We start from the raw sequence: 24,426 nt of genomic DNA, 5'->3' as shown, positions 1-24,426 counted from the left end.
AGTTTTTCTCACAATAAATGCCATGCAGACGACCAGCAGGTCTGCTGCCTCAGGGGGGATCTGCTAGAGGTGGGTTCTGGGCAGCCTGCACTCCCTCCCACTGCCCTGTTCTCCCTTAGCTGCCGGGACCTAGGGGAGCTGTCAGTCCTTGGAGCCTGGGTGCACTAGATCAAAGCATGTGATCCCCAACTCAGAAATCTGATCCCCTAACTTCTTCCCAAGGGTGTGGAGTTGGAAGTAAGAGGCGGGGAATGAGTGACTTGAGATTTCTCCATGGTTGGCCAGTGTTTGAAACATGCAGTGACCACTGGTCTACATGAAATGCTTAGGATATGGAAGCAAATAAAGACCAGTCCCCACCCTCAAGCAGGCCCCACAGTGTTGAGGGGAAAACAACTGTGCCCATCCCAGGGCACCCAGCCTGCAGGGCTTGGGGACCTGGGCCCTGCAGCTACTTGCTGTATTCTTTTGAGATGAGAGCTTCCTGAGGTGTTCCTTCGGCCGTAGTAGATGGAAAGGATACCTTACTTCTGTTCCATGCCCAGCTATTCTACTCCATTCCTCTGTTTTTCTTCATAGAAAAACAGAATGTTGGAGCATTCACCACCATCCACTTATCTGCTCACCATCTTTCTCCCATGCTAGAATGTATGCTCTATGAGGGCAGGGATTTTTTTTCATTCATGGCTCTGTCCCCAGCATCTAGAACCATACTCACAATAGGTACTAATTATATATGTTTGTGATTACATGAACCCATGAATCAACGATACTAGTTCTGTTAAGGTAAGAGGGTGCTCTTTGGGGAAAAATCATGCCACAACGTTCCATGGGTTATCACACATAAATCTCTCCGTAATACGCGTTGCCCCACGCCCCCACCCCCTTTTCTTTTTTACAAATGAGAAAACAGGCCAGTGAGGTAAAGGCAGGATTATTACCCAGGCTGTCCCTCTCCAAAGGGATACGCTATGCTCTTTCTACCGTTCTTGCTGCTCTGACAAGGGTGGCAGGGAAGAGATCTGGCTTTGCTGTGCCCCTGCTGTGTTCTGAGCAGCACACTGGTTACTCTGTAAACTTGGTTCTACCTAATCCCCTAATACTCCTTCAGAGAGTGGTATTTTTATCCCCATTTTGCAGACAAGCACAGTCTGAGAGGTTAGGTTGCTCAGAGTAATCCAGTATACAAGGGGGGAGCTGGACCCACCTCCTGTCCTGTCTAATCCAAATATTCCTATCATAACAGCCCTTGCTCCATGAGCCACAGAACTCACGTGAGGACTCTGACATGGGCAGTGTGTGTACCCCTCCTATGTATTCTTGATCTGGGTAAATACCATGGGGTGATTTTTGGGTCCCTCCGATCCTACCATGAGATGGTCCTGAGCTAAAACTTCATTTGCCCATTGACTCCCTAAGCTCCTACACTGGCTGCTGAACAAGATTTTGAATTAACATCAATTCAGAGCCAGAGTCCAGTAACCCCTGCCATAGCCCAATCAACCTCAGACCACTTATACTCTGACAAAGTCAGGGTTATAGATCCATTACAGTGAGGGCAACAAACACATGAACGGCAAGTGTCTCACCAAAGAAAGGAAAACAGAGTTGTTACAGAACTTGGGGAGGGGTGGAGTTTAGGTGAAATCTAAGCGGAGCAGTGTCTTGATGGGCAGGCAAGGCAGGGCTGACTCATCGTGGGTCATCCTGAGGTCTGGACTGTGAAATGGACTTAAGCGCCTGTTTCCTTGGAAACCACAAAATTAAGATAGATGTGGAACGTGGTGTCCAAAACTCCTTATCTGATTCCAGCTGTAAATCAAGGCTGTTCCTCTGCGTCAGTGACTTAGATCCACCAAGAGTGGGGTGTTTCATTCTTGATGTCGTTTCCAACAGTTTCTGATGTTATAAAGTTTCTCCACGAGCAAGAAAGCAGAGGTATAGTGTTACATTTTGTAGCTGCACATCTCTTTGGGAGAAATATTGTTTCCTATTAACTCTAAAGCTGGTTTTTTATCTGTGTCTGTTATTCTAGCCTGATGAACAGTTTACCAGATTTTTTCTTTCTGAGTCTGAGCTAATTTTTACTTTCACATCCTTGAAAAGTGTGGGTATTTCCTGTTCTCTAATGTACAGTTACCCCATCAAATGGCCACATTCCCTTTGGGGGAGAGAATAAAACATAGTATAAATTTTGGGGAGCGTATCAGGGTCTTTCCCCAAGGGAAAGCTTGCCTCTTCTTTTTTCATGAGGTTCAGGTGTCTTTTCACCAGATTTAATGTTTTTTTCACTAGTATTGATATAACCTTTAGTAGGCTGCCTACCTATTTCAGTCACCATCACCATTATCCAGGGCCAAAACATGTGGTCAAACAATTCTATGACTACTCTGGCCCTGGGCCTGTTACAGTGACATGACTGCCCTGTCTTTGAAAGGGTTACATGCTACTGTCTGCTATTTGACCACCCCCACTGAGCATGGAAAACATTTTCATGACAGCCCCTCTTACCATTATTCCCAGCCTACAGAAAATAGCCACTGTAGTCTTTCATGGATGGTGGCACCCCCCTCATCAACACATTTCTCAAAGCCTGGGTGAAAGAAGTGTCTCTAGACTCTCCTGGAGGACACAGGCAGGGGTGGGTGGGCAGGTCCCACAGCATCCACTCCAGCATTCCCATCGCCCAAGCCTCTGACTGTCCTGCACTGTGAATTCAGGCAGATCTGACATGCCAGCCTCATCAACGCAGGCCACACCGCATACAGACTTCCATCAGCCAGTCACTGCTGAGGCAGCTCCCTGAATGTGCCATCTGCCGTGTAACAAATTCAGTACATTCTCTCCTCTAACAGCCCTAGAATCTATTCCCATTTACATTACCCAGGTTTCTGTTGATAGTAAACTGACAAAGTCTTGCCATCCTTTGCTATGAGGCATTCCCTCTCAGGTCAAACTGCACTCATCCCCTGGGTACGCTGGGGTTCAGTTGCTAGAAGCAATCAAAGTTGGTGTGTATTTAGGAAAACCCACATTCCACTGCAAGATGACAGCTCAAGAATGTTGAGGCAGGTAGCTGAGGGTAATTCATTCTGATAAAGTTTTCCATTGCATGTATGAATAAAACCTTTTGTCTTCTCTCCACCTACATTAGATTGTTATCAGGTATTGCTATTACAAACACGGCTGCTATGAACATTTTGGGACACATCTCCTGGTTTTCATGCAAGTCTCTGCTGTGTGTATGTGTAGGAGTGGAATTGGGTTGTGGGCTATTTGCATCTTTGTTAACAGTGCCGAAGTATTTTCCAGTGTGTTGTTCCAACTTCATTCCAGCAACACTATGTGAGAGTAACTGTTGCTCTACATTTTTTGCAACACTTGTCGTCATCAAACTTTTAATTTTTGCTACTCTGGTGAGTGTAACACGGCATCTCATAGTGATATCATTTTGCACGCCCGCGATTACTAATGAGCTTTGCCCATCTTTTCATACAGGTCAGTTGTGGGAATACCTCGAGCAGTGGAGAAGCTTTAGCAGGTTTTGTAGCAGAGGCTGGTGGCGGAGGCAGGAAATCCTGAAGGCTGGACACAGGGGTGGATGCTAGACCACGTGGTGCAGCCCCCATGCTAGGGACAGGGCATCTGCCAGCACTTCTGCCCACTGCTGAAGGAACGTCTCCAGGAGTCAGGCCTGGAACACAACTGCTGAATCCTAGCTCTTCTGTAGAGCTCACAGACTCAGGAGCAATTGAGACGCCCCCCACCCCAAGCCCACATTTTAGGGAGTTGGAACCTCAGTCCAGATGCCCTTGTGTCAGCATCTTTGTGCACCATCCCAGACCTCCCCCCCTCCCCCCACCCCCTGCGCTCACTCTAACCCTCTGTCCAGACCAGGCCACACCTGGCACGATGCTCCAACACCTGGAGACGTGGCCAAGCCCAAGGCCGATGCTGCTAGGACTATCTGGGTCCACAGAGCAGGTTGCTAAGGTGGGGGCAGGACTCGCCCAGGCTAATTCTGGTGCCTATTTCTCCCGTAGAGCCTGGTGCTGGTTGGGGGCTCATAAGTTCTGCTAAGAGCAGTAGGTTCCTTTCCAGCCCCTTTCCCATTCACAAGGCCCTCCTGTCCTCCAGCTATCCCTTCCTGGGTCGCTACCTACATGACCTTCTAATGCCCCCATGCCCTATTCAAGGATCTGCTCTTGTCCACTCAACAAATACAGTAGCCCCAGCAGCCATCCTGCCCCTCTGGACACAGCCAACTGGACAGGTGTTGACATCCAACCCAGGTGGGCCAGAGTCCATTCCCCAAACTCTGCATCCATGGCCACATTCATTGGAGTCTCACAGGTTTATGGGTACATGAATGGACACCAGACCAGAGACTGGCCAGCATCCTCTCCTTAGAATATGAATTAAAATACTAAGTTCCCAGCCTCATTCTGGCAGGTCTCTTGGAAGAAGTAGATGTGAACCCAGTAACTGTGGTGGCAGCCAGTTTTTCAGCCCAGTGCACTATTAAACTGAGAAGGCAGGTCTGCAGGGAAACTAGGATACAATCCAGGGGTGGGAAATCCAGAAACCTTTCCAGTTCCTGACTCCAGCTGTTTCCTTACCTGGGGTCCCATAAGACATCCCTGGATCCTGACAGATGGTGCTCCCTTCTTTGCTCGGGTTATCTTAAGTAGGTGTCTGTTACTTATAACTAGGAGCCCTAGTGCACACAACTAACCCTTCCAACTTCCATCCTGCAGTTTTCTTCTGGTCCCATCTTCAGATACACAGAAGATGCTGCACGTATGCAGCGTTAAAGTGAAAAAATCCCAGTGCAGTCCTGCTGCCTGGAAACTCAGGTCCTCAGACTCAAGGCAGCAGCTTGAGTCACTTGCCACCCACTCTTGCATGAACATAAGCAATAATGGAATCCACCCGCTACCTTTCAATGCTTGTGAATAAACGCATGAAACTCAAGTAAACCCTAGAATTGGTGGGGAAAGAAGACATGTCAACTACACATGGTAAACCAGTAGGATTGGCAGGGGAACACACAACGCATTAACAGGCACTTAAGGGCAGACCATCTTTTTCAGCAGAAAGAGCAGATCTTGGTCCCCTTATGATTCACATCTTCAGTTGTGGTTCAAGAGCTAGTGGTGGAGGTCAAGGACATGGGTCATCCTCAGGAGTCCACCACACCAAGGAATCAGTGGAAATGCCGTAAGACAGGCAGACACAGGAAAAGTGAAGGGCTCCTGTGACCCTTCAGCACCTGCCCCCAGTGTCTGGGGTGTCCTTTCTCCTGACAGCAAAGGCCGCCCGAAGTCTCTGGGAATTCTACATAATAATCCCATGTTCTGGCAATAGGCAGACACCAGAACTAACAAAACAACTCTGGATTTACAAATACGACACTCCTGACACCCCCACAGGGAGCAGGTCCTGGTTGGGCCCCATGATCCACACCCTCATGGTGACGGCTGTCTGCCAGGAAGGCTGAGTCCTTGGGCAGCTCCTGCAGCACAAGCTTGAAGGTAGGGGCCCTTCTCAACACCCCCACACCATCCCCACCTGTTGCCAATGTCCGGCCCCCAAGTCCAGTCAGGCTACAAAAGTGTTTCATGGGGAGCAGACCATCCAAACTGCAACCAACTCTACTAGTTCAACGAGTAGTAAACAATGTCTTCCTCCAAGTACTAACTGCCCTGAGTTCCTTCCAGTCATAATCCCACACAGCCTGTGGCAAGAACTACCAATACATGGAGATCTAAGGCAGGAGACTTCACCCACCTGCTGGGCAGCAGGCAGGTGAGAGAGAACACCTGTCACCTCACCAGAACAGCGGCTCCAGGGGGACCTGAAAATATCCTTATTCTTCCCCGTGTGAGGGTATCGAGCCCGACCAAATAGAGCAGCAGGAATAGGGGCATCTTCGGGATGAGTACTAGACAGATGGTACGATGTCTGCTGACCAGAGCTCAACCTCCTGCATGTCAAAACTGTCCTGGCCACTGTCCATCTCCCTGTTTCTAGTACCTTTCAGGTGATGAGAGCCTGGGCCACAGTGGGGATTTTGGAAGGTTGTACATCTGCTGGCACTGGCATAAAACTCCTTTAGAAACAGCTTCTTCGCATCAACTGGGGAAACCGAAATGCCCTTCTCAACCGCAGGTAATCGACTGGGTTTAGACGCCAGGCGGCACCAGGTGGATGGGCGCCCTGTGCTCCTCACCATGCAGCACAGAGAGGCTTCGAACCGTCAGGAGACAAGTCTGGCTCCAACCAACACTAATGCCATCACCAAGCTAGGTAAGACTGGCTAACAGGGATATTTATGACTGAAATGGACAACATTAGCTATGTAAATAAACTTCAGTACAATTTGGGTAAAACATTTAACTGAAAACTAAAACATAATCCAAATTCACTGCAGGAATTACTCATAAAGACGTTTTAGCCACACAACCTAAAACAGAGAATTAGAATAAAAGCTGAGGTTCTCAATTAAGTAAACTGTCCACCGTATGTAAAGATGAATGTATAAAGAAAAAAACCCCACATATTTCCTCCCGATTTGGCATTCTAATTATATGGCCTCGAGGAAGACACTGTCACAGCTTCCGAGTCCTTTTGTCTCTTGAAAGGATGCCAAGGAGATCCTTGGAGCAAGAACAGGGAATTTCTTTTTCTTCCTTCCCAGAAGTTCTTTCTCTACAAGCAGAAGTTGTAACTGGATAAAAAGCTCCAAGGCCCTATCTCAGACTGAAGCCAGGAGAGCCATGGGAGGAGCTTCTGACACAGCTCAGGAGATTAAGGTGTCTAGTCACCTCAGGAAAAGACAGACATGCCCTCTCTTTTTGGAACACAGCGATCGGGCAATGATTAGTAAAGTCACAAGCCAGAGGCTCCCAACTTTGGACCATTTTCCCATTTTCCTTCATTGATAACACATCTAGAAGACCTATCCACCAAACCACATTAAGTGAAACATACAACTTCAATGGGCCAGAATTAGTCAGATGGGTCAGCCTCAGGACTGCAAGCTCCCTGCCTGGGGTGCCCGGGGGTGCAGCGGGTGTGGGCCTGGGGCAGGCGCCCAGTGGGGGATCCACGACTGTAGGCGGCAGAGCCATGTGGTACCAGAGCCGCCCCCAAGCAGCCTCTCTGTGCCTCAGTCTCATTGTGAAACAGGGTTAATAAAAGTACCTACTTCACTGAGGTGATGTGAGGATTAAATGAGAAAACCCAGGAGAAGCATTCATCACAGTGCCTCTCACATACTAAGGATAAAAAGGTAAAGGTCTGATGACTCAATCAGAATTTTTGTTTAGCACGTGATAACCATTATTATCACAGTGTATTAATTCCAGTTTTAAAAAATGTCAAAGCTATTTGTGGTGAAGTGTGCTTAGGAGAAGTATCATTAAGGGGCAGATTTTTCAATCAGCTCCTCAAAATTCTAAAACGAGTAAAGACCAATGCTACTGCTATATAGACAAGAGCCTGGAAAATAAGGCCTGAGCCATAGGTCAAGTCAACATAAGGAGAAAAGGTCAGTTAACTTCTAAGAGAAAGTTTCTTTAATAAAGCAGGAAAATAGGAATAAACTTATTACTAAAAAGGATACTATAAAGGAATAGAATGTCCAGCTATTAAGCAATTCACTGCTCCTCTTTCACTCCATTCTTACCCTGCCTTATTCATAAAGCGCCATCCCACTATAGCCCATCCCAGATCCTGTTAGTCCCTTCTCAAGGGTTCACACACGGTACCAGCTTCTCATCAGACTCTCAACAGCCACTTTCAATTGCCAGATTTGTTTCTAGAACTGTCTCTCACAGACTCCTTCTGCTGAATCTCTCATATTTATAACCCTTTTTCAGCCCATTTTGATGCTAATCTTTCCTCCACAAAAACAGAAGGAAGTGCCATAGAAACTTCTGGAGAATGGGGTTCTGAGGACACTGGAGTGAACCACACGTGATGAACCAGGGGCAGCCACTCTGAAGACTGTGCTCAGGAAATCAGCTCCCAGGATGTTTAGCACCACCTCAAGGCATTAGGTGGGAGGACCACGGGCACTGAGACACCACTATTACAGCTCCTGGGAGGGACAAAAGCATGTTTACAGCATGCAGACAGGGGTCCAAGGCTGACCAACAGCCTGAGCGATAACCTACCCACGAAAAGGTGCTTAATGCCGTGTCCCTGCCTCACCTGGAGTCCTGTCCTCTGGCAGCAGGAGGACCTGCCCTTCTCACCAGAGTCTGCTCAGTGCGAGGCCGCCCAGTGAAAGGGAACAGCTCCAACCACTCACCTCCTCTCCCTCAGAAGTGGATCCAGAATATACCAACAGAATCTGTAAGCTGCGTCCTGGGTCCCAAGCCAGCCTGTGTCTACTTTATGCCTATTCCACCCCTCCAATTCATGGGGTTTTTTGTTTTCAAATTACCCTGTAGGAAACCCCAGTTTACATGAGTCACTTGAATTCCTAGCACGATCTCAACAGTTTGAATCTACACACAAGCCTCACCTCATTCCATAACAAACTCTGCTTATACTCATATGCCTTCTTACCTCTGTGGATTACCGGATCCTGAAAAGGGACAACCCCTTTGAAATTAAAGGTATCATATCCCTCACAATAGAACAAAAACATTTTGAAAAGGCCCTACAAACAAACAAATAAGAAAACCCCAACCCAGTTCCATCACACTCCTAAGTCCAAGGATCCCAGTTACTTTTCCTGAAGCTGAAATAGATGATGAAGAGGAAAGAAAAGAAAGGCAGGGGCCAAAGGAAACACCTAACTGTACACTAAGGTCTGGTGCTATAAAAACATGATTTAGGAAAGTATATTTAAGTTGCATTCATTTAAAACACTCAAGCAGAGAGCCATTCTCTGGGTCTGAGGGAAGGCATGTTACCTTGGAATGTTTACCACATAATTCAGCAGCCTACATTCAGTGAGTAGCACATTGGGAGATAGTTTAATTCCTTAAGAGCTGAATTTCCAAAAGGAAAGTCATAAAGTGAGCTTTCTTATCAGTAGAACTCTCCTGCTGTAAAACTGTGAAGAACGTATCAGAGTGAGTCACTCTCCACTGTGAACCTTCCGGTGCTGCATGAATGCTGCCTGTGTGCCAAAGAGCTCCCCACACTCGTCACACTGACGGGCTTGCTCTCCACCGTGGAGTCTGTGAACTTTCTCATGACTAATAAGAGATATTCTCTGGTTGTAAGTTTTCCCACATCTACTACACATGTAAGGTCGCTCTCCACTGTGGATTCTCTGATGTCGAATGAGGTGAGAGCTTTGTCGGAAGGATTTTTGACATTCAGTGCATTTATAGGGCTTCTCTCCAGTGTGAATTCTCTGGTGTTGGATAAGGGACAAGCGTGCACTGAATGATTTCTCACATTCACTGCACATGTAGGGTTTCTCTCCAGTGTGAACCCTCTGATGCTGAGTAAACTGTGAATGCTGGCTGAAGGCCTTGCCACACTCGCTGCACTCGTAAGGCTTCTCGCCGGTGTGAACCCTGAGATGCTGAATGAGGGAGGAGCGGACGTTGAAGGCCTTCCCACAGTCACTACACGTGAAAGGGCTCTCCCCAGTGTGAATTCTTCGATGGCGGATGAGGTGTGCGCTCTGCCTGAAAGCTTTCCCACAGTCGCCGCACTCATAGGGCTTCTCCCCATTGTGTGTCCTCTCATGCTTAATTAGGGTGGATATCTGTCCAAAGGTTTTCCCACACTCGCTACACTCGTAGGGTTTGTCTCCAGTGTGACTCCTCTGGTGCTGGATTAGGTGTGAGCCCTGACTAAAGGCCTTCCCACAGCTGTGGCACTCGTAGGGTTTCTCTCCATTGTGCACTCTCTGATGCTGGACAAGGGAGGAGAGAACACTGAAGGCTTTGTCACACTCATTACACCTGTAGGGCCTCTCGCCATTGTGTGTCCTTTGATGGTGAATGAGATTAAAACTCTGGCTGAAAGCTTTTCCACACTCATTACACTCATAGGGCTTCTCTCCAGTGTGAATTCGCTGATGCTGAATAAGGTGTCCTTTTTGACTGAAGGTTTTCCCACACTCATTACACCCATAAGGTTTCTCTCCAGTGTGAATTCTCTGATGCTGAATGAGGGACAGGTGAGCACTGAAGGATTTCCCACACTCATTGCAGATATAAGGCTTCTCTCCAGTGTGAACCCTCTTATGTTGAATAACTTGTGAGCGCTGACTGAAGGATTTTCCACATTCATTACATCTATAGGGTTTCTCTCCAGTGTGGATTCTCTGATGAACAATAAGGGTTCGGTTCAGGCTAAAGAATTTTCCACATTTGTTACACTCATAGGGTTTTTCTCCTGTGTGAGTTCTCTGATGTTGAATGAGAGATAATCGTGCGCTGAAGGCTTTGCCGCACTCAGCACAGTCATGGGGTTTCTCTCCAGAATGGGTTCTCTTATGCTGAGTGAGGTGTGACTGTCTCCGGAAGGCTTTCCCACATTCCACACACATGTATGGCTTCTCTGCACTATGCACTCTCTGATGATGGATCAGGTTAGAGCTATGACTAAAGGCTTTTCCACACTGACTGCACTCGTGGGGCTTCGCCCCAGTGTGAACTTCACAATGCTGAATGTAAGACGGACATGTGCTAAGAGCTTTCTCACATCCGTTAGCCTCACAGGGTCTTTCTCCAGTTTAAGTGTTACAGTGCTGCATGGCGTAGGGACGGGCATGGGAAGCTCTGCCACGTTCCTCACACCCGCAGGGCTTCTCCCCACTGTGAATTCTCCGGTGCTGAATGAGAGCTCTGCTCTGACCAAAAGCTATTCCACACACAGCACACTTTTCAAAGGTTTTTTCTGGACTGTTAATCCTCTGGTTCTCACTGAAAACTGAACTCTGCCTGGGCACTTTCACAAACACATCTGCCTGACAGCCTTGTTCTCCTACACAGAAACTTTGGAGGTTAGTGAGGTCCATACTTGTTTGGAAGTTTTCTACACGTGGCACACTCTGGTGGAGACTTTTCCCTGAAGACAGCCTGCAGTTTCTGACAGAACTTGTGTCTGCAGCGCAACTTACCTCAGCTGCACTGAATTTCGGACCTCTTTCCCCCAAGGGGGTTTTCACATGTGTCACTGTCACTGGCCTGAAATTACTCTTCTGGGGGAAATCCTTCTTAAGTCCCTCCACTGCATATTTCCCCCAGCAATTCTTTAGCTTTCCCTCAGTTTTAGTCATCTCTTCAAAATCAGATTCCTTGGAAATATTCCTTACATGCTCTTCTAATTTTGTTCTCTGGGATTCCATTTCTTCAGAAATTTCCTGCTTTGGAGTCAATTCTTTTTTTTCCTTCCTAGAGTCATAACCTAAAAAAAAAAAAAAAAAAAAAGAGTTACTCGTGTTTTACTATGGGAAATACTTAGAGCATAAATAGAAACATTTATATGAAGCAATTATCTCCTAGGAGGATTTGGATTTTCAGAATGCAAAACCAAAAATGACCTTGCTGGGAAGAGAAAAGAGAAGGCGAGGAGAGAGAAGCATGCTCTCAGAGCAATGAAAGCTGGTGTGAGAAGGAGGGAGGGAAGGAGGGAGGGAGGGAAGAAACCCAAGGTGAAATGCCTCCATTTCAGATGGGCTAACCAGGCACAGATGGAGCAGGAACTCGAGGCGTGACCTGAGGGAGAGGCGCCCTCAGAAGGCGAGGAGGGGGGACTTCCCTGGTGGTCCAGTGGTTAGGACTTCACCTTTCAATGCAGGGGGTGAGGGTTCCATCCCTGGTCAGGGAGCTCAGATCCCACATGCCTCAAACCAAAACATAAAACAGAAGCAATATTGTAACAACTTCAATAAAGACTTAAAAAAAAATGGTCCACGTCAAAAAAACAAAAAACAAAAAAGAAGGCAAGGAGGGAGATGGGGAAGTCAGCAGTGGAGGCTTGGACGGTCAGCACCTACACTGATGTTACTGCTGCACACTCTGTAAAAAAAGGCATCTTCCGTGGCTTATACATAACAGGCATTCAAACATTTGTTGAAAAATAAATGTATCATAAATGATTTATAATGAATGAAGGGTATACTGAGTAACACATAATGGGAAAAATTATTTGATCTGGACAACTTGGTTTCACAGAAGTAAATCATGGAAAATAGAGAAAAATAGAAACAAGCAACCTACCCATTCAAATAGCAGGTACAGCACAAGGCAAAAAACCCAAATGTGTACACCAGTCCATACCACACGTTCCCAATGAATAAAAGTACCGGAAAATTTGTAAAAACTGTGACACAACTGAATTCTGAGACTCAATGAAAGGAAATGTACCAAAAACAAAACCACCCAGCCAAAAGCACTGAATCATGTGGCTACAAAGACCAGTGGAAGAACAAGCCTGGTGAGAACTGTGAGAGGGTAGCCCTGTTTTGAGAGACCGCAAAAGCACAATGGACTCTCTCTTTTGTAAACAGTGGTTATTATTAGAGCTGTCACTTTCAGACTGTTTAGCCAGAACAGAGACTGAGCTGAAAATATTAACTGGGTGGGACCTAACATTGGGCTAAGTCGTCTTTGCAGAACTAGGCCCAGTACTTCAAAGGGACTGATTTTTACCATTCAAGTCTGAAAGGTAAAAAGCAAACAATACTTCATTCTAGAAACCTAGGAGCAGCCTGAAGGGGCAGGTTGTGGATGGTAAAGGTCCTGAATTCCTGTGGCTTCTGTCAGGAGTATCTGAGGAGTTAAGAGTCTTCAACATCCTGGGACTAGAGTCTAAAAAGATGATCCTTGTCAAGAGGTGCTATTTCACCAGGTAGGAAACAGAATGAAGAAGAATGTGACAAAACAAGAGACCACAGAACAAAGTGATCTATGAGTCAAGAAGCAACGTCTCCGGGACTTCCTTGGTGGCGCAGCGATTAAGAATCTGCCTGCCAAGGCAGGGGACACGGGTTTGAGTCCTGGTCCAGGAAGATCCCACATGCTGAGGAGCAACTAAGCCCGTGAGCCACAACTACTGAGCCTGTGCTCTAGAGCTTGCGAGCCACAGCTACTGAGCCCGTGCACCACAACTGCTGAAGCCCACGTGCCTAGAGCCCGTGCTCTGCAACAAAGAGAAGCCACCGCCATGAGAAAGCCCGCGCACTGCAACGAAGAGTAGCCGCCGCTCGCCTCAACTAAAGAAAGCCCGTGTGCAGCGAGGACCCAAAGCAGCCAAAAAAAAAAAAAAAAAAAAAAAAGAAGCAACGTCTCACACCAGTTCACGTTGCTTCAGATGTCAGGGGATCCTTGGTTGCCTGTTTGTATTTTATTTTATTTTTAATTTACTTTTATTATTTTTTTTAGCTCTTTTTAAAATTGAATTATAGTTGATGCCTGTTTGTATTTTAAATTGAGGCAATAAAAAGATACTTGGGAACTCTATGAATGAGGGTATTTATGAATCAGAAGGGCATTTGAGTGAGATGGTGGTTATAAGTCCAGGGTACCTCCAAATGCCAAAATTTGCAAGTTTTTACCTAGGGCTATTTGGTTTTTTGAGGCAATTCCTTTGTTTTTGCCCTAGGTAGAAGATATTTTACTGCTGGGTGTTCTTTGTACAGGGTTAGAGGAAGGAGGTGGTAGGATTAGCTGACTTCTGTATTTAGAATTTTTGGCTGTTATCTCAGGATTCAGGTTTGACCTTTTTTTTTTTTTTAAACCCTTAAAGTTTCTATGAAGAAACTTTTACTCATCAATTGTCTAGTTATCCTGAGGGATAACCCACTTAGTAAAGGCAGAATCAATCCTTGATTCTTTTATTTACCAGTTTTCAGAATAATGAATCAGGTCCCTAACATTCCTCAAAGGGGACCAATGAGTAGGGAATTTTCCCCTGAGTATCAGACCAGCCCTAACAAAGCTTAAGACCAACCCCTTAACATGGGAAGGTGATCCAATGGCATTTTATCTGTCTGCCAGAAGGAGACTTAATCCTCTTTCAAGAATGTAACATCATATAAAGCCTCTATAATTTTTAATCTATAATAACTAACACAATTAAATATCAGAAATCATGTTTTAAAAAAAAGACTAAACGACAAGAAACCAGGAGAAAAATATACGATTGAAACAAACCCACAGGCAATTCAGGTATTATCAAGAACCAGCTTAAAACAAACAAACAAACCATGATTAGTATATGTAAGAAAACAAAGATATAGAGAATTCACTAGAAATCAAATGAAAATTGAAATTAAGAGTTCAACAGACAAGAGAGTACATTGGCAGATAGCAGGTAACAAAACAGAGGATTACGTAACTGGAAGGTACGTAAGTAATATCTGAAAAGTATTCAGATTGAAGCACAGCAAGGAAAAAAATAGGACAGGGAATACAGAAAAGAGTATAAGAAGCAGGTGCAACAAGGTGGAAAGCATAATGTGTATATTCTCACAATCCGAGGAGGAGAGGAGAAAAGGAATAGGATAGAAGAAATAATTTAAGAAATTTTGGCCTAGATTTTCCCACAACTGACAAAAGTCTATAAACCATAGATTCAAAAAGCTCGAAGAACCCTACGTAATGTCAATGCAAAGAAAACCACACATGGGTATAACATAGCCAAACTGTTGAAAACCAAAAAAAGAAATGTTAAAAGCAGCAAGAGGAAAAATATGTGTCACCTTCAAAGCAAAATAAAATCGCAGGCTGACTTTTCGACTTCAGAAGTGGAAGAGAGCAGACAGAAAGACATTTTTAATGTACTGAAGAATACAACTGCCAACCTAGAATTCTACGTCCAGCAAAAATATTCTTCAAAATTGAAAGCCAGGAAATTCCACTTTGATGACAGTGTAATAAAGTCCATGGATCCAAGTCACAGCAAAACAAAGCTGGCAAGAACTATTAAAACAAAACAAAAAACCCAACCCCAACTAACAACCATTTTAATGACTCTGGAAATTGTCCTAAGAGCAAAAAGCAAATGAAGAAACGTTTATTCAAGAAAATCTACTAAAACTTGGCAAGAGCAGCAAGAGTGTGTGGCATGTGAGCCCTAACCCGCCGCACCTCCACCCGCCCAGCTCAGTATGGCAGATGCTCTACTCCTCTTGGGTGGGGCCAAGAAGGAGCTCCCTCTCCCCGCAGCTCCCAGGGAAAGCTCCCCACATCTCACCAGGCTAGGCCACCAGCACCTATCATCCCCTCCAACTCCAACCTGAAGAGGTGAAATTCCTGGTGAGTGTGGCTGAGAGGGTGGGGGATCCCTTCCTGCATCCAGCCTCCTTGAGTCACAACAAACCTCCAAGACTAACTTTTAAAAATACTGCTGCCCAAATTTAACTGGATTGGACTGCTAGGGCATTTTCAAAAACAACAGAGCAATTTTCACTACTCTCATTATTTTGGAAATTCCGAGGGTTTTAGGAGCTCTGTGCCAGAAACGGGATGAGGACCAAATATATACTTCTTATTATAAATCACAATATCACAGATAGAAATGTATTGCATGTGACAAAAACAGCACAAAGGAGATGGGTGAGAGGTGAGATACACTGGAGTAAGGAAAGGACAGCAGATGTAACTTAAATGCACAGGAACAAACAAAGAGAAATGGTAAATAAGAAAGTAAATGATATAACAAACTGTATACATATATGCTGGTCTCATTTCTTCTTTTAGTTTCCACAACAGACATAAAATTATATAAAGTATTATAAGAATGTATTGTTGAATTTGTAACACACACAGATATACAACAACGCACAAAAAGGGAGAAAAGGGACTTCCCTGGTGATCCAGTGGTTAAGACTGGGGGCCCAGGTTCCCTGGGTCAGGGAACTAGATCCCGCATGCTGCAACCAAGACTTGGCACAGCCAAATAAATAAATAAATATTTAAAAAGAACAACAACAACAACAACTAAAAACAAAAAGGAAGAAGAGGAAATGGCGTTCTACAGGAATAACTATTCTATAGTCATTGGAATAATATAAACCAGAAGTAGATTCTTATAATTTAAGATGTAGACGGTAAGTTCCAGAGCAACCACTAAGAAAACAGCAGTATTAGGTGTGGCCACGTAACTGAATTCTCAGCAGTGGAATGTGAGTAGAAGCGACGTGGGCAACTTCAAGGTCACAGACTCCATGGCAGTGAAATGGCCTCCTCCACTAACTCCTTCTCCCATAACCCAGTGTTACACCTGGAGGTGAGTGTTTAGGCATGCCAATCTAGAGGGTGGCAGAGAAACAAGACAGATGAGCTGGCCTCCTAACAAGCATGTCAAACTGAGAATCCACCAAACAGGGACGCTGTTACACGAGGGAGACAAACTTCTATCTGGTCGAGCCAATGCATGAAATACTATCACCTAACGCTGAGAATGAACGTTTCTGCAAGGCAAGATTTGGGGTGATGTTTTATTCTTGTCACCACACTTCTCTACAGGGATCAGTTCTGTTGTTCTACTAAAATGACACATGTTCACTGCACAAAAATAAATTATTTTTAAACACACATTCCATAGCTTTCCACCCTCCTAGGCTAAGAATCAAATCCAACACAGCCTGACGTGGTCCTGTCTACTCCTCCTTGGACACCTCTGTCTCGGCTGATGTCTCTCCTCCCCTGGACACTATGGGCTGAGACATCAGACGTCTCCTGGGAGATGAACCACTTCTTAGTCCAGGTAAGGAGGAAAGGGAAGATAGAAAAAAGGGTCACCAGGGGACGATGTTTAACAGATTGTGTGCCCCACAGAGGGTGGTGCATTGTATGTGGAGAAACTAAGGGGGACCCTAAAAGTAAGTTTAACTGGTTATGTTTTATCAGGGAAAATCCAGGTGAGAGAAACAGAGGCCATGGTACCACCTGTTTATTTCCAGCACATTGTTACCCATAACTCCTTCCTGCCATCATGGGCCCATTCCCCTACATGCCTACTGTTCCTATGGTACGCACCCAAAAATCAATTCTGTTTTTATATATAAGTAATGAACAACTGGAAATTGGAATTTAAAAAAATACCATGTACAAAAACATCAAAAAATATGAAAGAGGGCTTCCTTGGTGGCGCAGTGGTTACGAATCTGCCTGCCAATGCAGGGGACACGGGTTCGAGCCCTGGTCCGGGAAGACCCCACATGCCGCGGAGCAACGAAGCCCATGTGCCACAACTACTGATCCTGCGCTCTAGATCTCGCGAGCCACAACTACTGAGCCCGTGTGCCACAACTGCTGAAGCCCGCACACCTAAAGCCTGTGCTCCGCAACAAGAGAAGCCACCGCAGTGAGAAGCCCACACACCACAACGAAGAGTAGCCCCCGCTCGCCACAACTAGAGAAAGCCCACACGCAGCAACAAAGACCCAACGCAGCCAAAAATAAATAAATAAAATAAATAAATTAAAAAAAAAGAATATATATATATATATATATAACTGGATCACTTTGTTGTACAGCAGAAATTAACACAACTTTGTAAATCAACTATACTTCAATAAAATAAATGTTTTTAAAAAAATGAAATACTTAGGGATAAATCTGACAAAAGATGTAAAATGCCTGTACATAGAAAAGGATAAAATACTACTGAGAAATTAAGACAAATAAATGGAGACATACATCTTGTTCATGGGTCAGAAAACAATATATGTCAATTTCCCTCAAACTGATCTATGGATTCAATGCAATCTTAACAAAAATGCTAGCAGGACTTTTTTCAGATAGCAATAAGCTGATTTTTCTATTCACATGAAAATACAAAGGATCTAGAATAGCCAAAACAACTCTGAAAATGAAGAACAAAATTGGAGGACAAATGCTACCTGATTCCAGACTTTTAATGAAGCATCCACAACAGTGTGGTGTTGGAGTATAAAGATCGACAATAGAACAATGGAAGAGAACAGAGAGCTCCAAAAAACCTCACATATATATGGACAACTCTCTCTTTTTTTTTTTTTTGGTTGTGCTACGCAGCTTGCAGGATCTCAGTTCCCCAACCAGGGACTGAACCCAGGCCACAGCAGTGAAAGTGCCAAATTCTAACCACTAGACCATCAGGGAGCTCCCATGGACAACTAATTTTTGACAAAGGTGCAAAGGCAATGCAAGTGGAGAATGGATAGTCTTTTCAACAAATGGTACTGGAACAACCGGACATTCACTTGTAAAAAATTAAACTTGGATCCATATCTCACACCAAAAATTAACTCAACATGAATCAAGACTTAAATGCAACAAACAAAAATTTTAAATTATAGAATTTTCTTTTCAAAGAAGAAAATCTTCTGGGTTAGGCAAAGATTTCTTAGATATGACACCAAAAGCACAATCCATGAAAGAACAAATTAAAACTGGACTTCACCAAAATTTAAAACTTCTACTCTTCAAAAGACACTGTTAAGAGAATAAAAAGACAAGGCACAGAGTGGGAGAATAATCCATGCAAAGTATATATCTGATAAAGGACCTGTAAATAGAACATTCCTGTATTTAGAAAGGAACTCTTTTAAAATCAACAATAAGGAAAGAAAAACACAGGTAAAAAATAGGCAAAGATCTGAACTGACATTCACCAGTGAAGAAATCCAGAAGGAAAACAAGCACATGAAAAGATGCTCAACATCTTTAATCATTAGGGAAATTAAAAATAAAACCACAATGAGATACCACTACACATCCATCACAGTGGCTACAATTAAAAGACTGACCACATCAAGTGCTGACAAGGAAGTTGAGGAAATGGAACTCTCATCCACTGCTGGTGGGAATGTAAAATAGTACAACTACTTTGGAAAGCCCTTTGGCAGTTTCCTAAAAGTTTAAATAAACACCTGCCATGTAATCCAGCCATTTTATTCCTGGGTATTTCCAAGAGAAAAGGAAATGTATGGTCAAGCAAACAAAGGTTTGTACACAAATGTTCATGGCAGCTTTATTTGTATTAACCACAAATTGGAAACAATCTAAATGTCCATTAACAGAGAATGGATAAACAAATTGTGGTATATCCATACAACAGAATACTAATCAGAAATAAAAAAGAACTGAATTATTGACACACAACATGAATGGATCCCAAAATAATTATGTGAGTCAAGAAAAGCCAGGCCAAAAAAAAAAATACATGCTCCATGATGTCAATTATATAAAACTCTAGAAAATGTAATCTATAGTGACAGTAAGCAGATCAGTAATTGCTTCAGGATAGAGGTGGGAAGCGGTGAGAGGGAGGGATTACAAAGAGACATGAGAAAACTTTTGGGGGTAATGAATATGTTTGCTATCTCTACCACAGTGGACAGTTTCATAGGTGCATACATATGCAAAAATGTTACCAAATTGTACATTTAAATATGTACAGCAGGGACTTCCTTGGTGGCACAGTGGTTAAGAATCTGCTTGCCAAGGCAGGGGACATGGGTTCGATCCCTGGTCCAGGACGATCCCACATGCCGCGGAGCAACTGAGCCTGCGTGCCACAACTACTGAAGCCCGCGCACCTAGAGCCTGTGCTCCACAACAAGAGAAGCCACTGCAACGAGAAGCCCGTGTACTGCGACAAAGAGTAGCCCCTGCTCGCTGCAGCTAGAGAAAGCCCGCTCGCAGCAACGAAGACCCAAAGCAGCCAAAAATAAATAAATAAGATAAATAAATTTATTAAAAAAAAACCAAAAAAAATATAGCATATTATATGCTAATTATACCTTTAAAAAGCTGTTTAAAAAAAAAAAAAAAAAGGCGTGTGGTAGGGAGCCAGTCCACCAGAGATCCAACTCACCTCTGTCCCTGGCCAGCTGTGTGACCTCGGGCTAGCAACTGAACCTCTCTGTGCCTCATTTTCCTGAGCACCGACTCTGCAGGGATGCTGGAGGATTGTGTAAGTTCACTGTGCCAGCACAGTGCTAGGAATGCACAACAGACCAGGTGATGTTAGCTGCTATGCAGCAAAGAGCACAGGAACTCTCCTCCGCTTACCATTTACACGCCCAAGTCCTTCGCTACACAAGAAGCAGCCCTAAGTCACGCGTTTCTCCGAAGGCCAGAATCAGCCTGGGAACTCTGAGTGAACAGCAGGGGTGAGAGTCTGGGCAGGATGGCAAGCCTCCAGGTGGACTCTCCAACTGGTGTCTCCAGCAGCCAAGGCAGAGCTGGCCAGCAAGGCCTGAGGACTGGGTGACATGGAAGCGACTGAGAGGCAGCCAGGGTAGGGAGGCAGCTGCCAGGGAGACACCCGAGCTCTTTTCAGGAACTGAAAGAGCATCCTTCTAGGGTAAGGTAAACATGATCCCATTCAGGGGCACAGAATAGGGGCCATTAATAGCAAAAAAGAGAAAAGAAGAGAAAGAAGACGGAGAAGGAAAGCAAAGCTCTGGTGGTGACGCAATTTGGCCTGGTGAAGTGGCGGCACCTGCCAGCAGGGGCACGAGAGTGTGGGGGTGTTCCTGCAGACTCACCTGCACGCCTGCGTCTCCAGATCCAGCTCCCCTCAATTCTTGGTGAGTGTGGGGCCCATGGCTCTTTCCCCTGCTCCAGCTTGGAGATGACATCAGGTTTGGAACCTTGAAGTCCTGCTCCAGAGAAAGAAAGCAAGACTGACAACTCATCCAGGTCCAGGGCAGGATGGCCCCATGGGCAGCGCCTGTGTGCTGACCTTGCCTGCCACCTGGTCTCCAAAGCATGGAGACAGATGTAGGCCTCTGTCGCAGCTGAAGAAAAGTCAAACCCAGCTCTTCTGGGGGTCACAGATAAGGGACAGACTTGGGGCCTGAACACATCATGGCAGAAGACTCATGGTAGAGGAGGTGTTGGTGTACGGCAGAAGGACTAAGTATAAGGCAGGTATAAAGCAAGGCTCTGAAGCCAAATGGATGCAAATCCCAGATCTGCCCTGACAGCCTGTGTGATCTTAATAAAGTGATATTTGTCAGCCTCAGGTTCACCTATAAACTATGTAGCTTACCACCAACCTCGAAGATGCATGAAGATTAACTGAGGGGATATGAATATACTTGGCATTCAATGAATAATGTTCTCCTTCCATACTTCCTACAAAGAACTTGGGGGAGTCCCTGGCACCACCTGTCCCCTCCTCTGCACAGACCAGGCCTGCCTGGGCCCAGGGCCACAAATGCCCCATGTCTGGGCCCAGGGGGTGAGAAGCCTCTGAGCCTTGAGCCCAGCCCCAGTCCCAGTCCCCAGGGCCATTCATGGAGCAGGAAGCCCAGAGCTGAGCTCCTGGGAAGAGCCTCACCCAGCGAGACCAGGTTCCCATAGGTTTCCAGCATCACATCCCTGTAGAGCCCCTTCTGAGCAGGGCTCAGACGGCCCCACTCCTCTTGGGAAAGGAGCACGGCCACTTCCTCGAAGGAAACCAAGACCTGGAATGACAAGATCTTGTTGCAACCCCAGGACAGGCCTGGGGGTAGGGAGGCACTAGGCTCAGGATGGGCAAAACCCCTCTGAGCACATACACCAGACTGCCTTCCCCACAAGAGCAGGCTCTTTGAGGCAGACACCATTCTGACTCGTGTTTACCTGCCCATCCCTTGTCCTCCTCTGTGCCCAGGCCAGGGGTGAGATGATACAGTCCAGAGTGCATTTCAGGGACTTGAACCCGAGGGTTGAGGACATCAATGAAGACAGGGAGCCATCTACCCTGAGACCAGTGCCTCAGAGGGAACCGTGGAGACTCCAGCCAGGAAAGGGCTGAGGCCACACAGAGGCGTCTCCACGAAGACCACTCACCTGGGGCCCAGGAAGCAGCTGCTTGTGGGCCATCACTGGGTCTCCAAGCTTGTCCCAAGGAGGCAGGCCGAGCTGCAGCAAAAGGGAAGAGTGTGATGGAGCCTGACCCGCCTTCTGCTCCCCATGGCAACGTTGAGACTTCCGGGCCTGTACCTCAAGAGGTCTGTGGCAGCAGAGACCCAGTTGTAGGCTACCTGAAATCCCCAGGAAGGAACAACGGTCCCAGCACCCAGTGGCCTGAGACTACATATTCCCTTGCCTCCCATGAAGCCTCCCCAGCAGCCCATAGTACGACAGCATAACAAGGCCACACGTGAAAGCCAGGTCCCCGGCAGTGCACCTGACCAGGGGAGACGACGGTCTGCATCTCAGGCCCACCTAGGAGAATCCTGGGCAGTGGGCAAACAGCCGAGGAGAAGAACAAGCTCCTACTCTACAGCAGTGCACAGCCGTAGGGAGGTTGACAGACATAATGCTTGTGTCAGGGGATAAGGAATAGAAACAATAAGCAGCACGAGGGCAGCAACTGTTGGGAGGAGATCTTTTACGAAAGGCAGCCAGGGAAGGCACCTCTGATAAAGTAACATCAAAACAGATATGGATGGAGTGAGGGCAGGCACTAAGTAGATATCAGGGGAGATACATCCTGGGCAGGGGGAGGCACAAGTGCAAAGGCTGCAAGGTGCAAGCACACTTGACGTGTTCAAGGAAGGGCAAGGAGGCCAGAGGGGCTGAAGCAGAGTAGGGGAGGGCAAGACAGAGGGGGGTGGGGTAACTTGTGGGCTATAGGACTTAGGCTTTTACTCTGAATGAGATTGGGAGCATCTGGAAGGTCTGGGCAGAGTGATATGACTTGACGTGCGGCTGCTCCAGCTGCTGCTTTGAAAATGGACTAGGGGGCAGGGAGGAGGGTGTAAGGGTAGAAGCAGGAAAACCAACTGGAAGGTCCCAGCAATAACACAGCTAGAGACGATAGTGTCTTGGAGCAGTGGTGGTAGCAGGTGATAAGTAGTCAGATTGCAGATGCCTTTCAAAGGTACAGTCAATAGGATTTGTTGACAAATTAGATGTGGGATGAAACACCAAGATGTTTGGCCCAAACACCTGAGATGATGAAATTTCCAATTACCCAGGAAGACTGTAGAAGTATATCTGAAGGATAAAAATTAAAAGTTGTCTTGTACATGTTATGTTCAAGATGCCTATTAGAACTACAAGTGGAGAATGCGGGCATTTCGATCCACAAGTCCAAATTTCAGGAGAGGCTGAAGCTGGCTGGGTATATACTGGGAACTGTCAGCATACATATGACATTTAGAACCACAGATCTGGTGATAATTTAGGGTGACAGGTGACACGGGGTGTCACTCCCATGGAAACCTTTCCAACTGGCCTCTGATACACAGTCAGCCTCTACCCCCACAGCCTGCTTCATGCAAACAGACCCCTTAATTCAGGTAGAAATGTGCCCTTTTTCCTTGGCCCCAGCTACTTTGGCCCTAGGCCCATCTTCTGGTCAACAAGATGTTAAGGGAAGTTTGCAAATAGGCTTCTAGAAAAGGCTTTTCCTCCCTGATGATAAAAAAGAAACAAGGAGAAACAATTCTGTCTAGTGTGACCATGAGGTGAAAACCCAGAGAACCTCAGAGACACAACCCAGAACAAACCCTGCCTGCCCCGCCTTCATCACTTAAGCCTCTGTTGGGCTCTAACTGACTGCTGAACCCAAGCTTATTAATGCCCAGTTCATTTCTCTTGGGCCATCCCGGAATCTCCACCTCAGGCCACCCAGGCCAGAGGTAGCCTCTCGGTCCTCAGCCAGGGCTTGCCTTTGACAGGTCCCTGGCGCTCACGCCCTTTGTGTGCTGTGCTCAAGTGGTCCTTCCAAATGCACTCTGCCTTCCCTTTCAGCCTCGTGTGGGAGGCACGTAACACTCCTGTTAGAAGCATAGGCTCTGGGCTCCACCAGACTGAGTTCCAATCTCAAATACACCACCTCCTAACGCAAGGGTCTCGAGTAAGTGACGTGTTTCTCCACAAACCATAAAGTGAGAACATCACCACTTACCTTAAGTGACTATTTTGAGTTAAGTGAGAAAAATGTATAAAGTGCCTCGCATAGTGTTCACAAACCACAAACAAAACCCAGTAAATTTTAATAATCACCAAGGCAGTGTGTAGTGGGCGCCCACCGAGCGAATGAATGAGCCCTGGGATTGTTCAGCGCCGGGATGTGCACCAACGTCCCTTCGCTGCACAGCCTTCGCGACTTCATCCTTTCACGGAACCTACCCCTGATAAGTGAAAAATATCCTCTCAGCTGACAAAAAGCACAGGTTCGGTGCATCCCCTGACCGCGCCCAAACTTCGCCTCCTCCGTGAGGCCTGGCTCTTGCCCGCCGCCCCGCCTCCGCGCCAGGGTAGCCCGGACCCCACCCCCGCGCGGGTTTCCGCCCGGCCCGCCCCTCAGGCCACACGAACAGGTGCTCCCCCGGCTCGGCCCAGCCCCGCGCCGTCCCGCCTGTCGCAGCGCCGCAGGCACCTCCGCGCCAAGTGAGGCCAGGACTCCCTCGGTTCCGCCGAAAAAGGTAAACGTGCTCCACACACCACGCCGAGGAGGGCGGACCCGCCAGGCCGGAAATGCCAGCTAGGAACTTCCGCCCCGCCTCCA

The 24,426-nt window shown here is 46.3% G+C and overlaps 1 protein-coding gene across 1 annotated transcript; it reads right to left on the bottom strand.

Annotated features, from left to right (window-relative positions):
- Window positions 1-7,562: 7,562 nt before the first annotated feature.
- Window positions 7,563-24,388, bottom strand: LOC132351817 (zinc finger protein 252-like). Its single transcript, XM_059901860.1, is given in 6 exon segments — window positions 7,563-11,385; window positions 20,465-20,578; window positions 21,262-21,388; window positions 21,756-21,827; window positions 23,922-24,049; window positions 24,298-24,388. Coding segments are annotated over 4 exon segments (2,565 nt in total). The 5' UTR covers window positions 21,789-21,827; window positions 23,922-24,049; window positions 24,298-24,388; the 3' UTR covers window positions 7,563-9,094.
- Window positions 24,389-24,426: the final 38 nt, after the last annotated feature.

The sequence above is a fragment of the Balaenoptera ricei genome, chromosome 17 (assembly GCF_028023285.1).
Source record: "Balaenoptera ricei isolate mBalRic1 chromosome 17, mBalRic1.hap2, whole genome shotgun sequence".
NCBI lineage: Eukaryota > Metazoa > Chordata > Mammalia > Artiodactyla > Balaenopteridae > Balaenoptera > Balaenoptera ricei.
The sequence above is the reverse complement of the archived record's forward strand: the minus strand, read 5'-3'. Positions and strand labels throughout refer to the sequence as shown.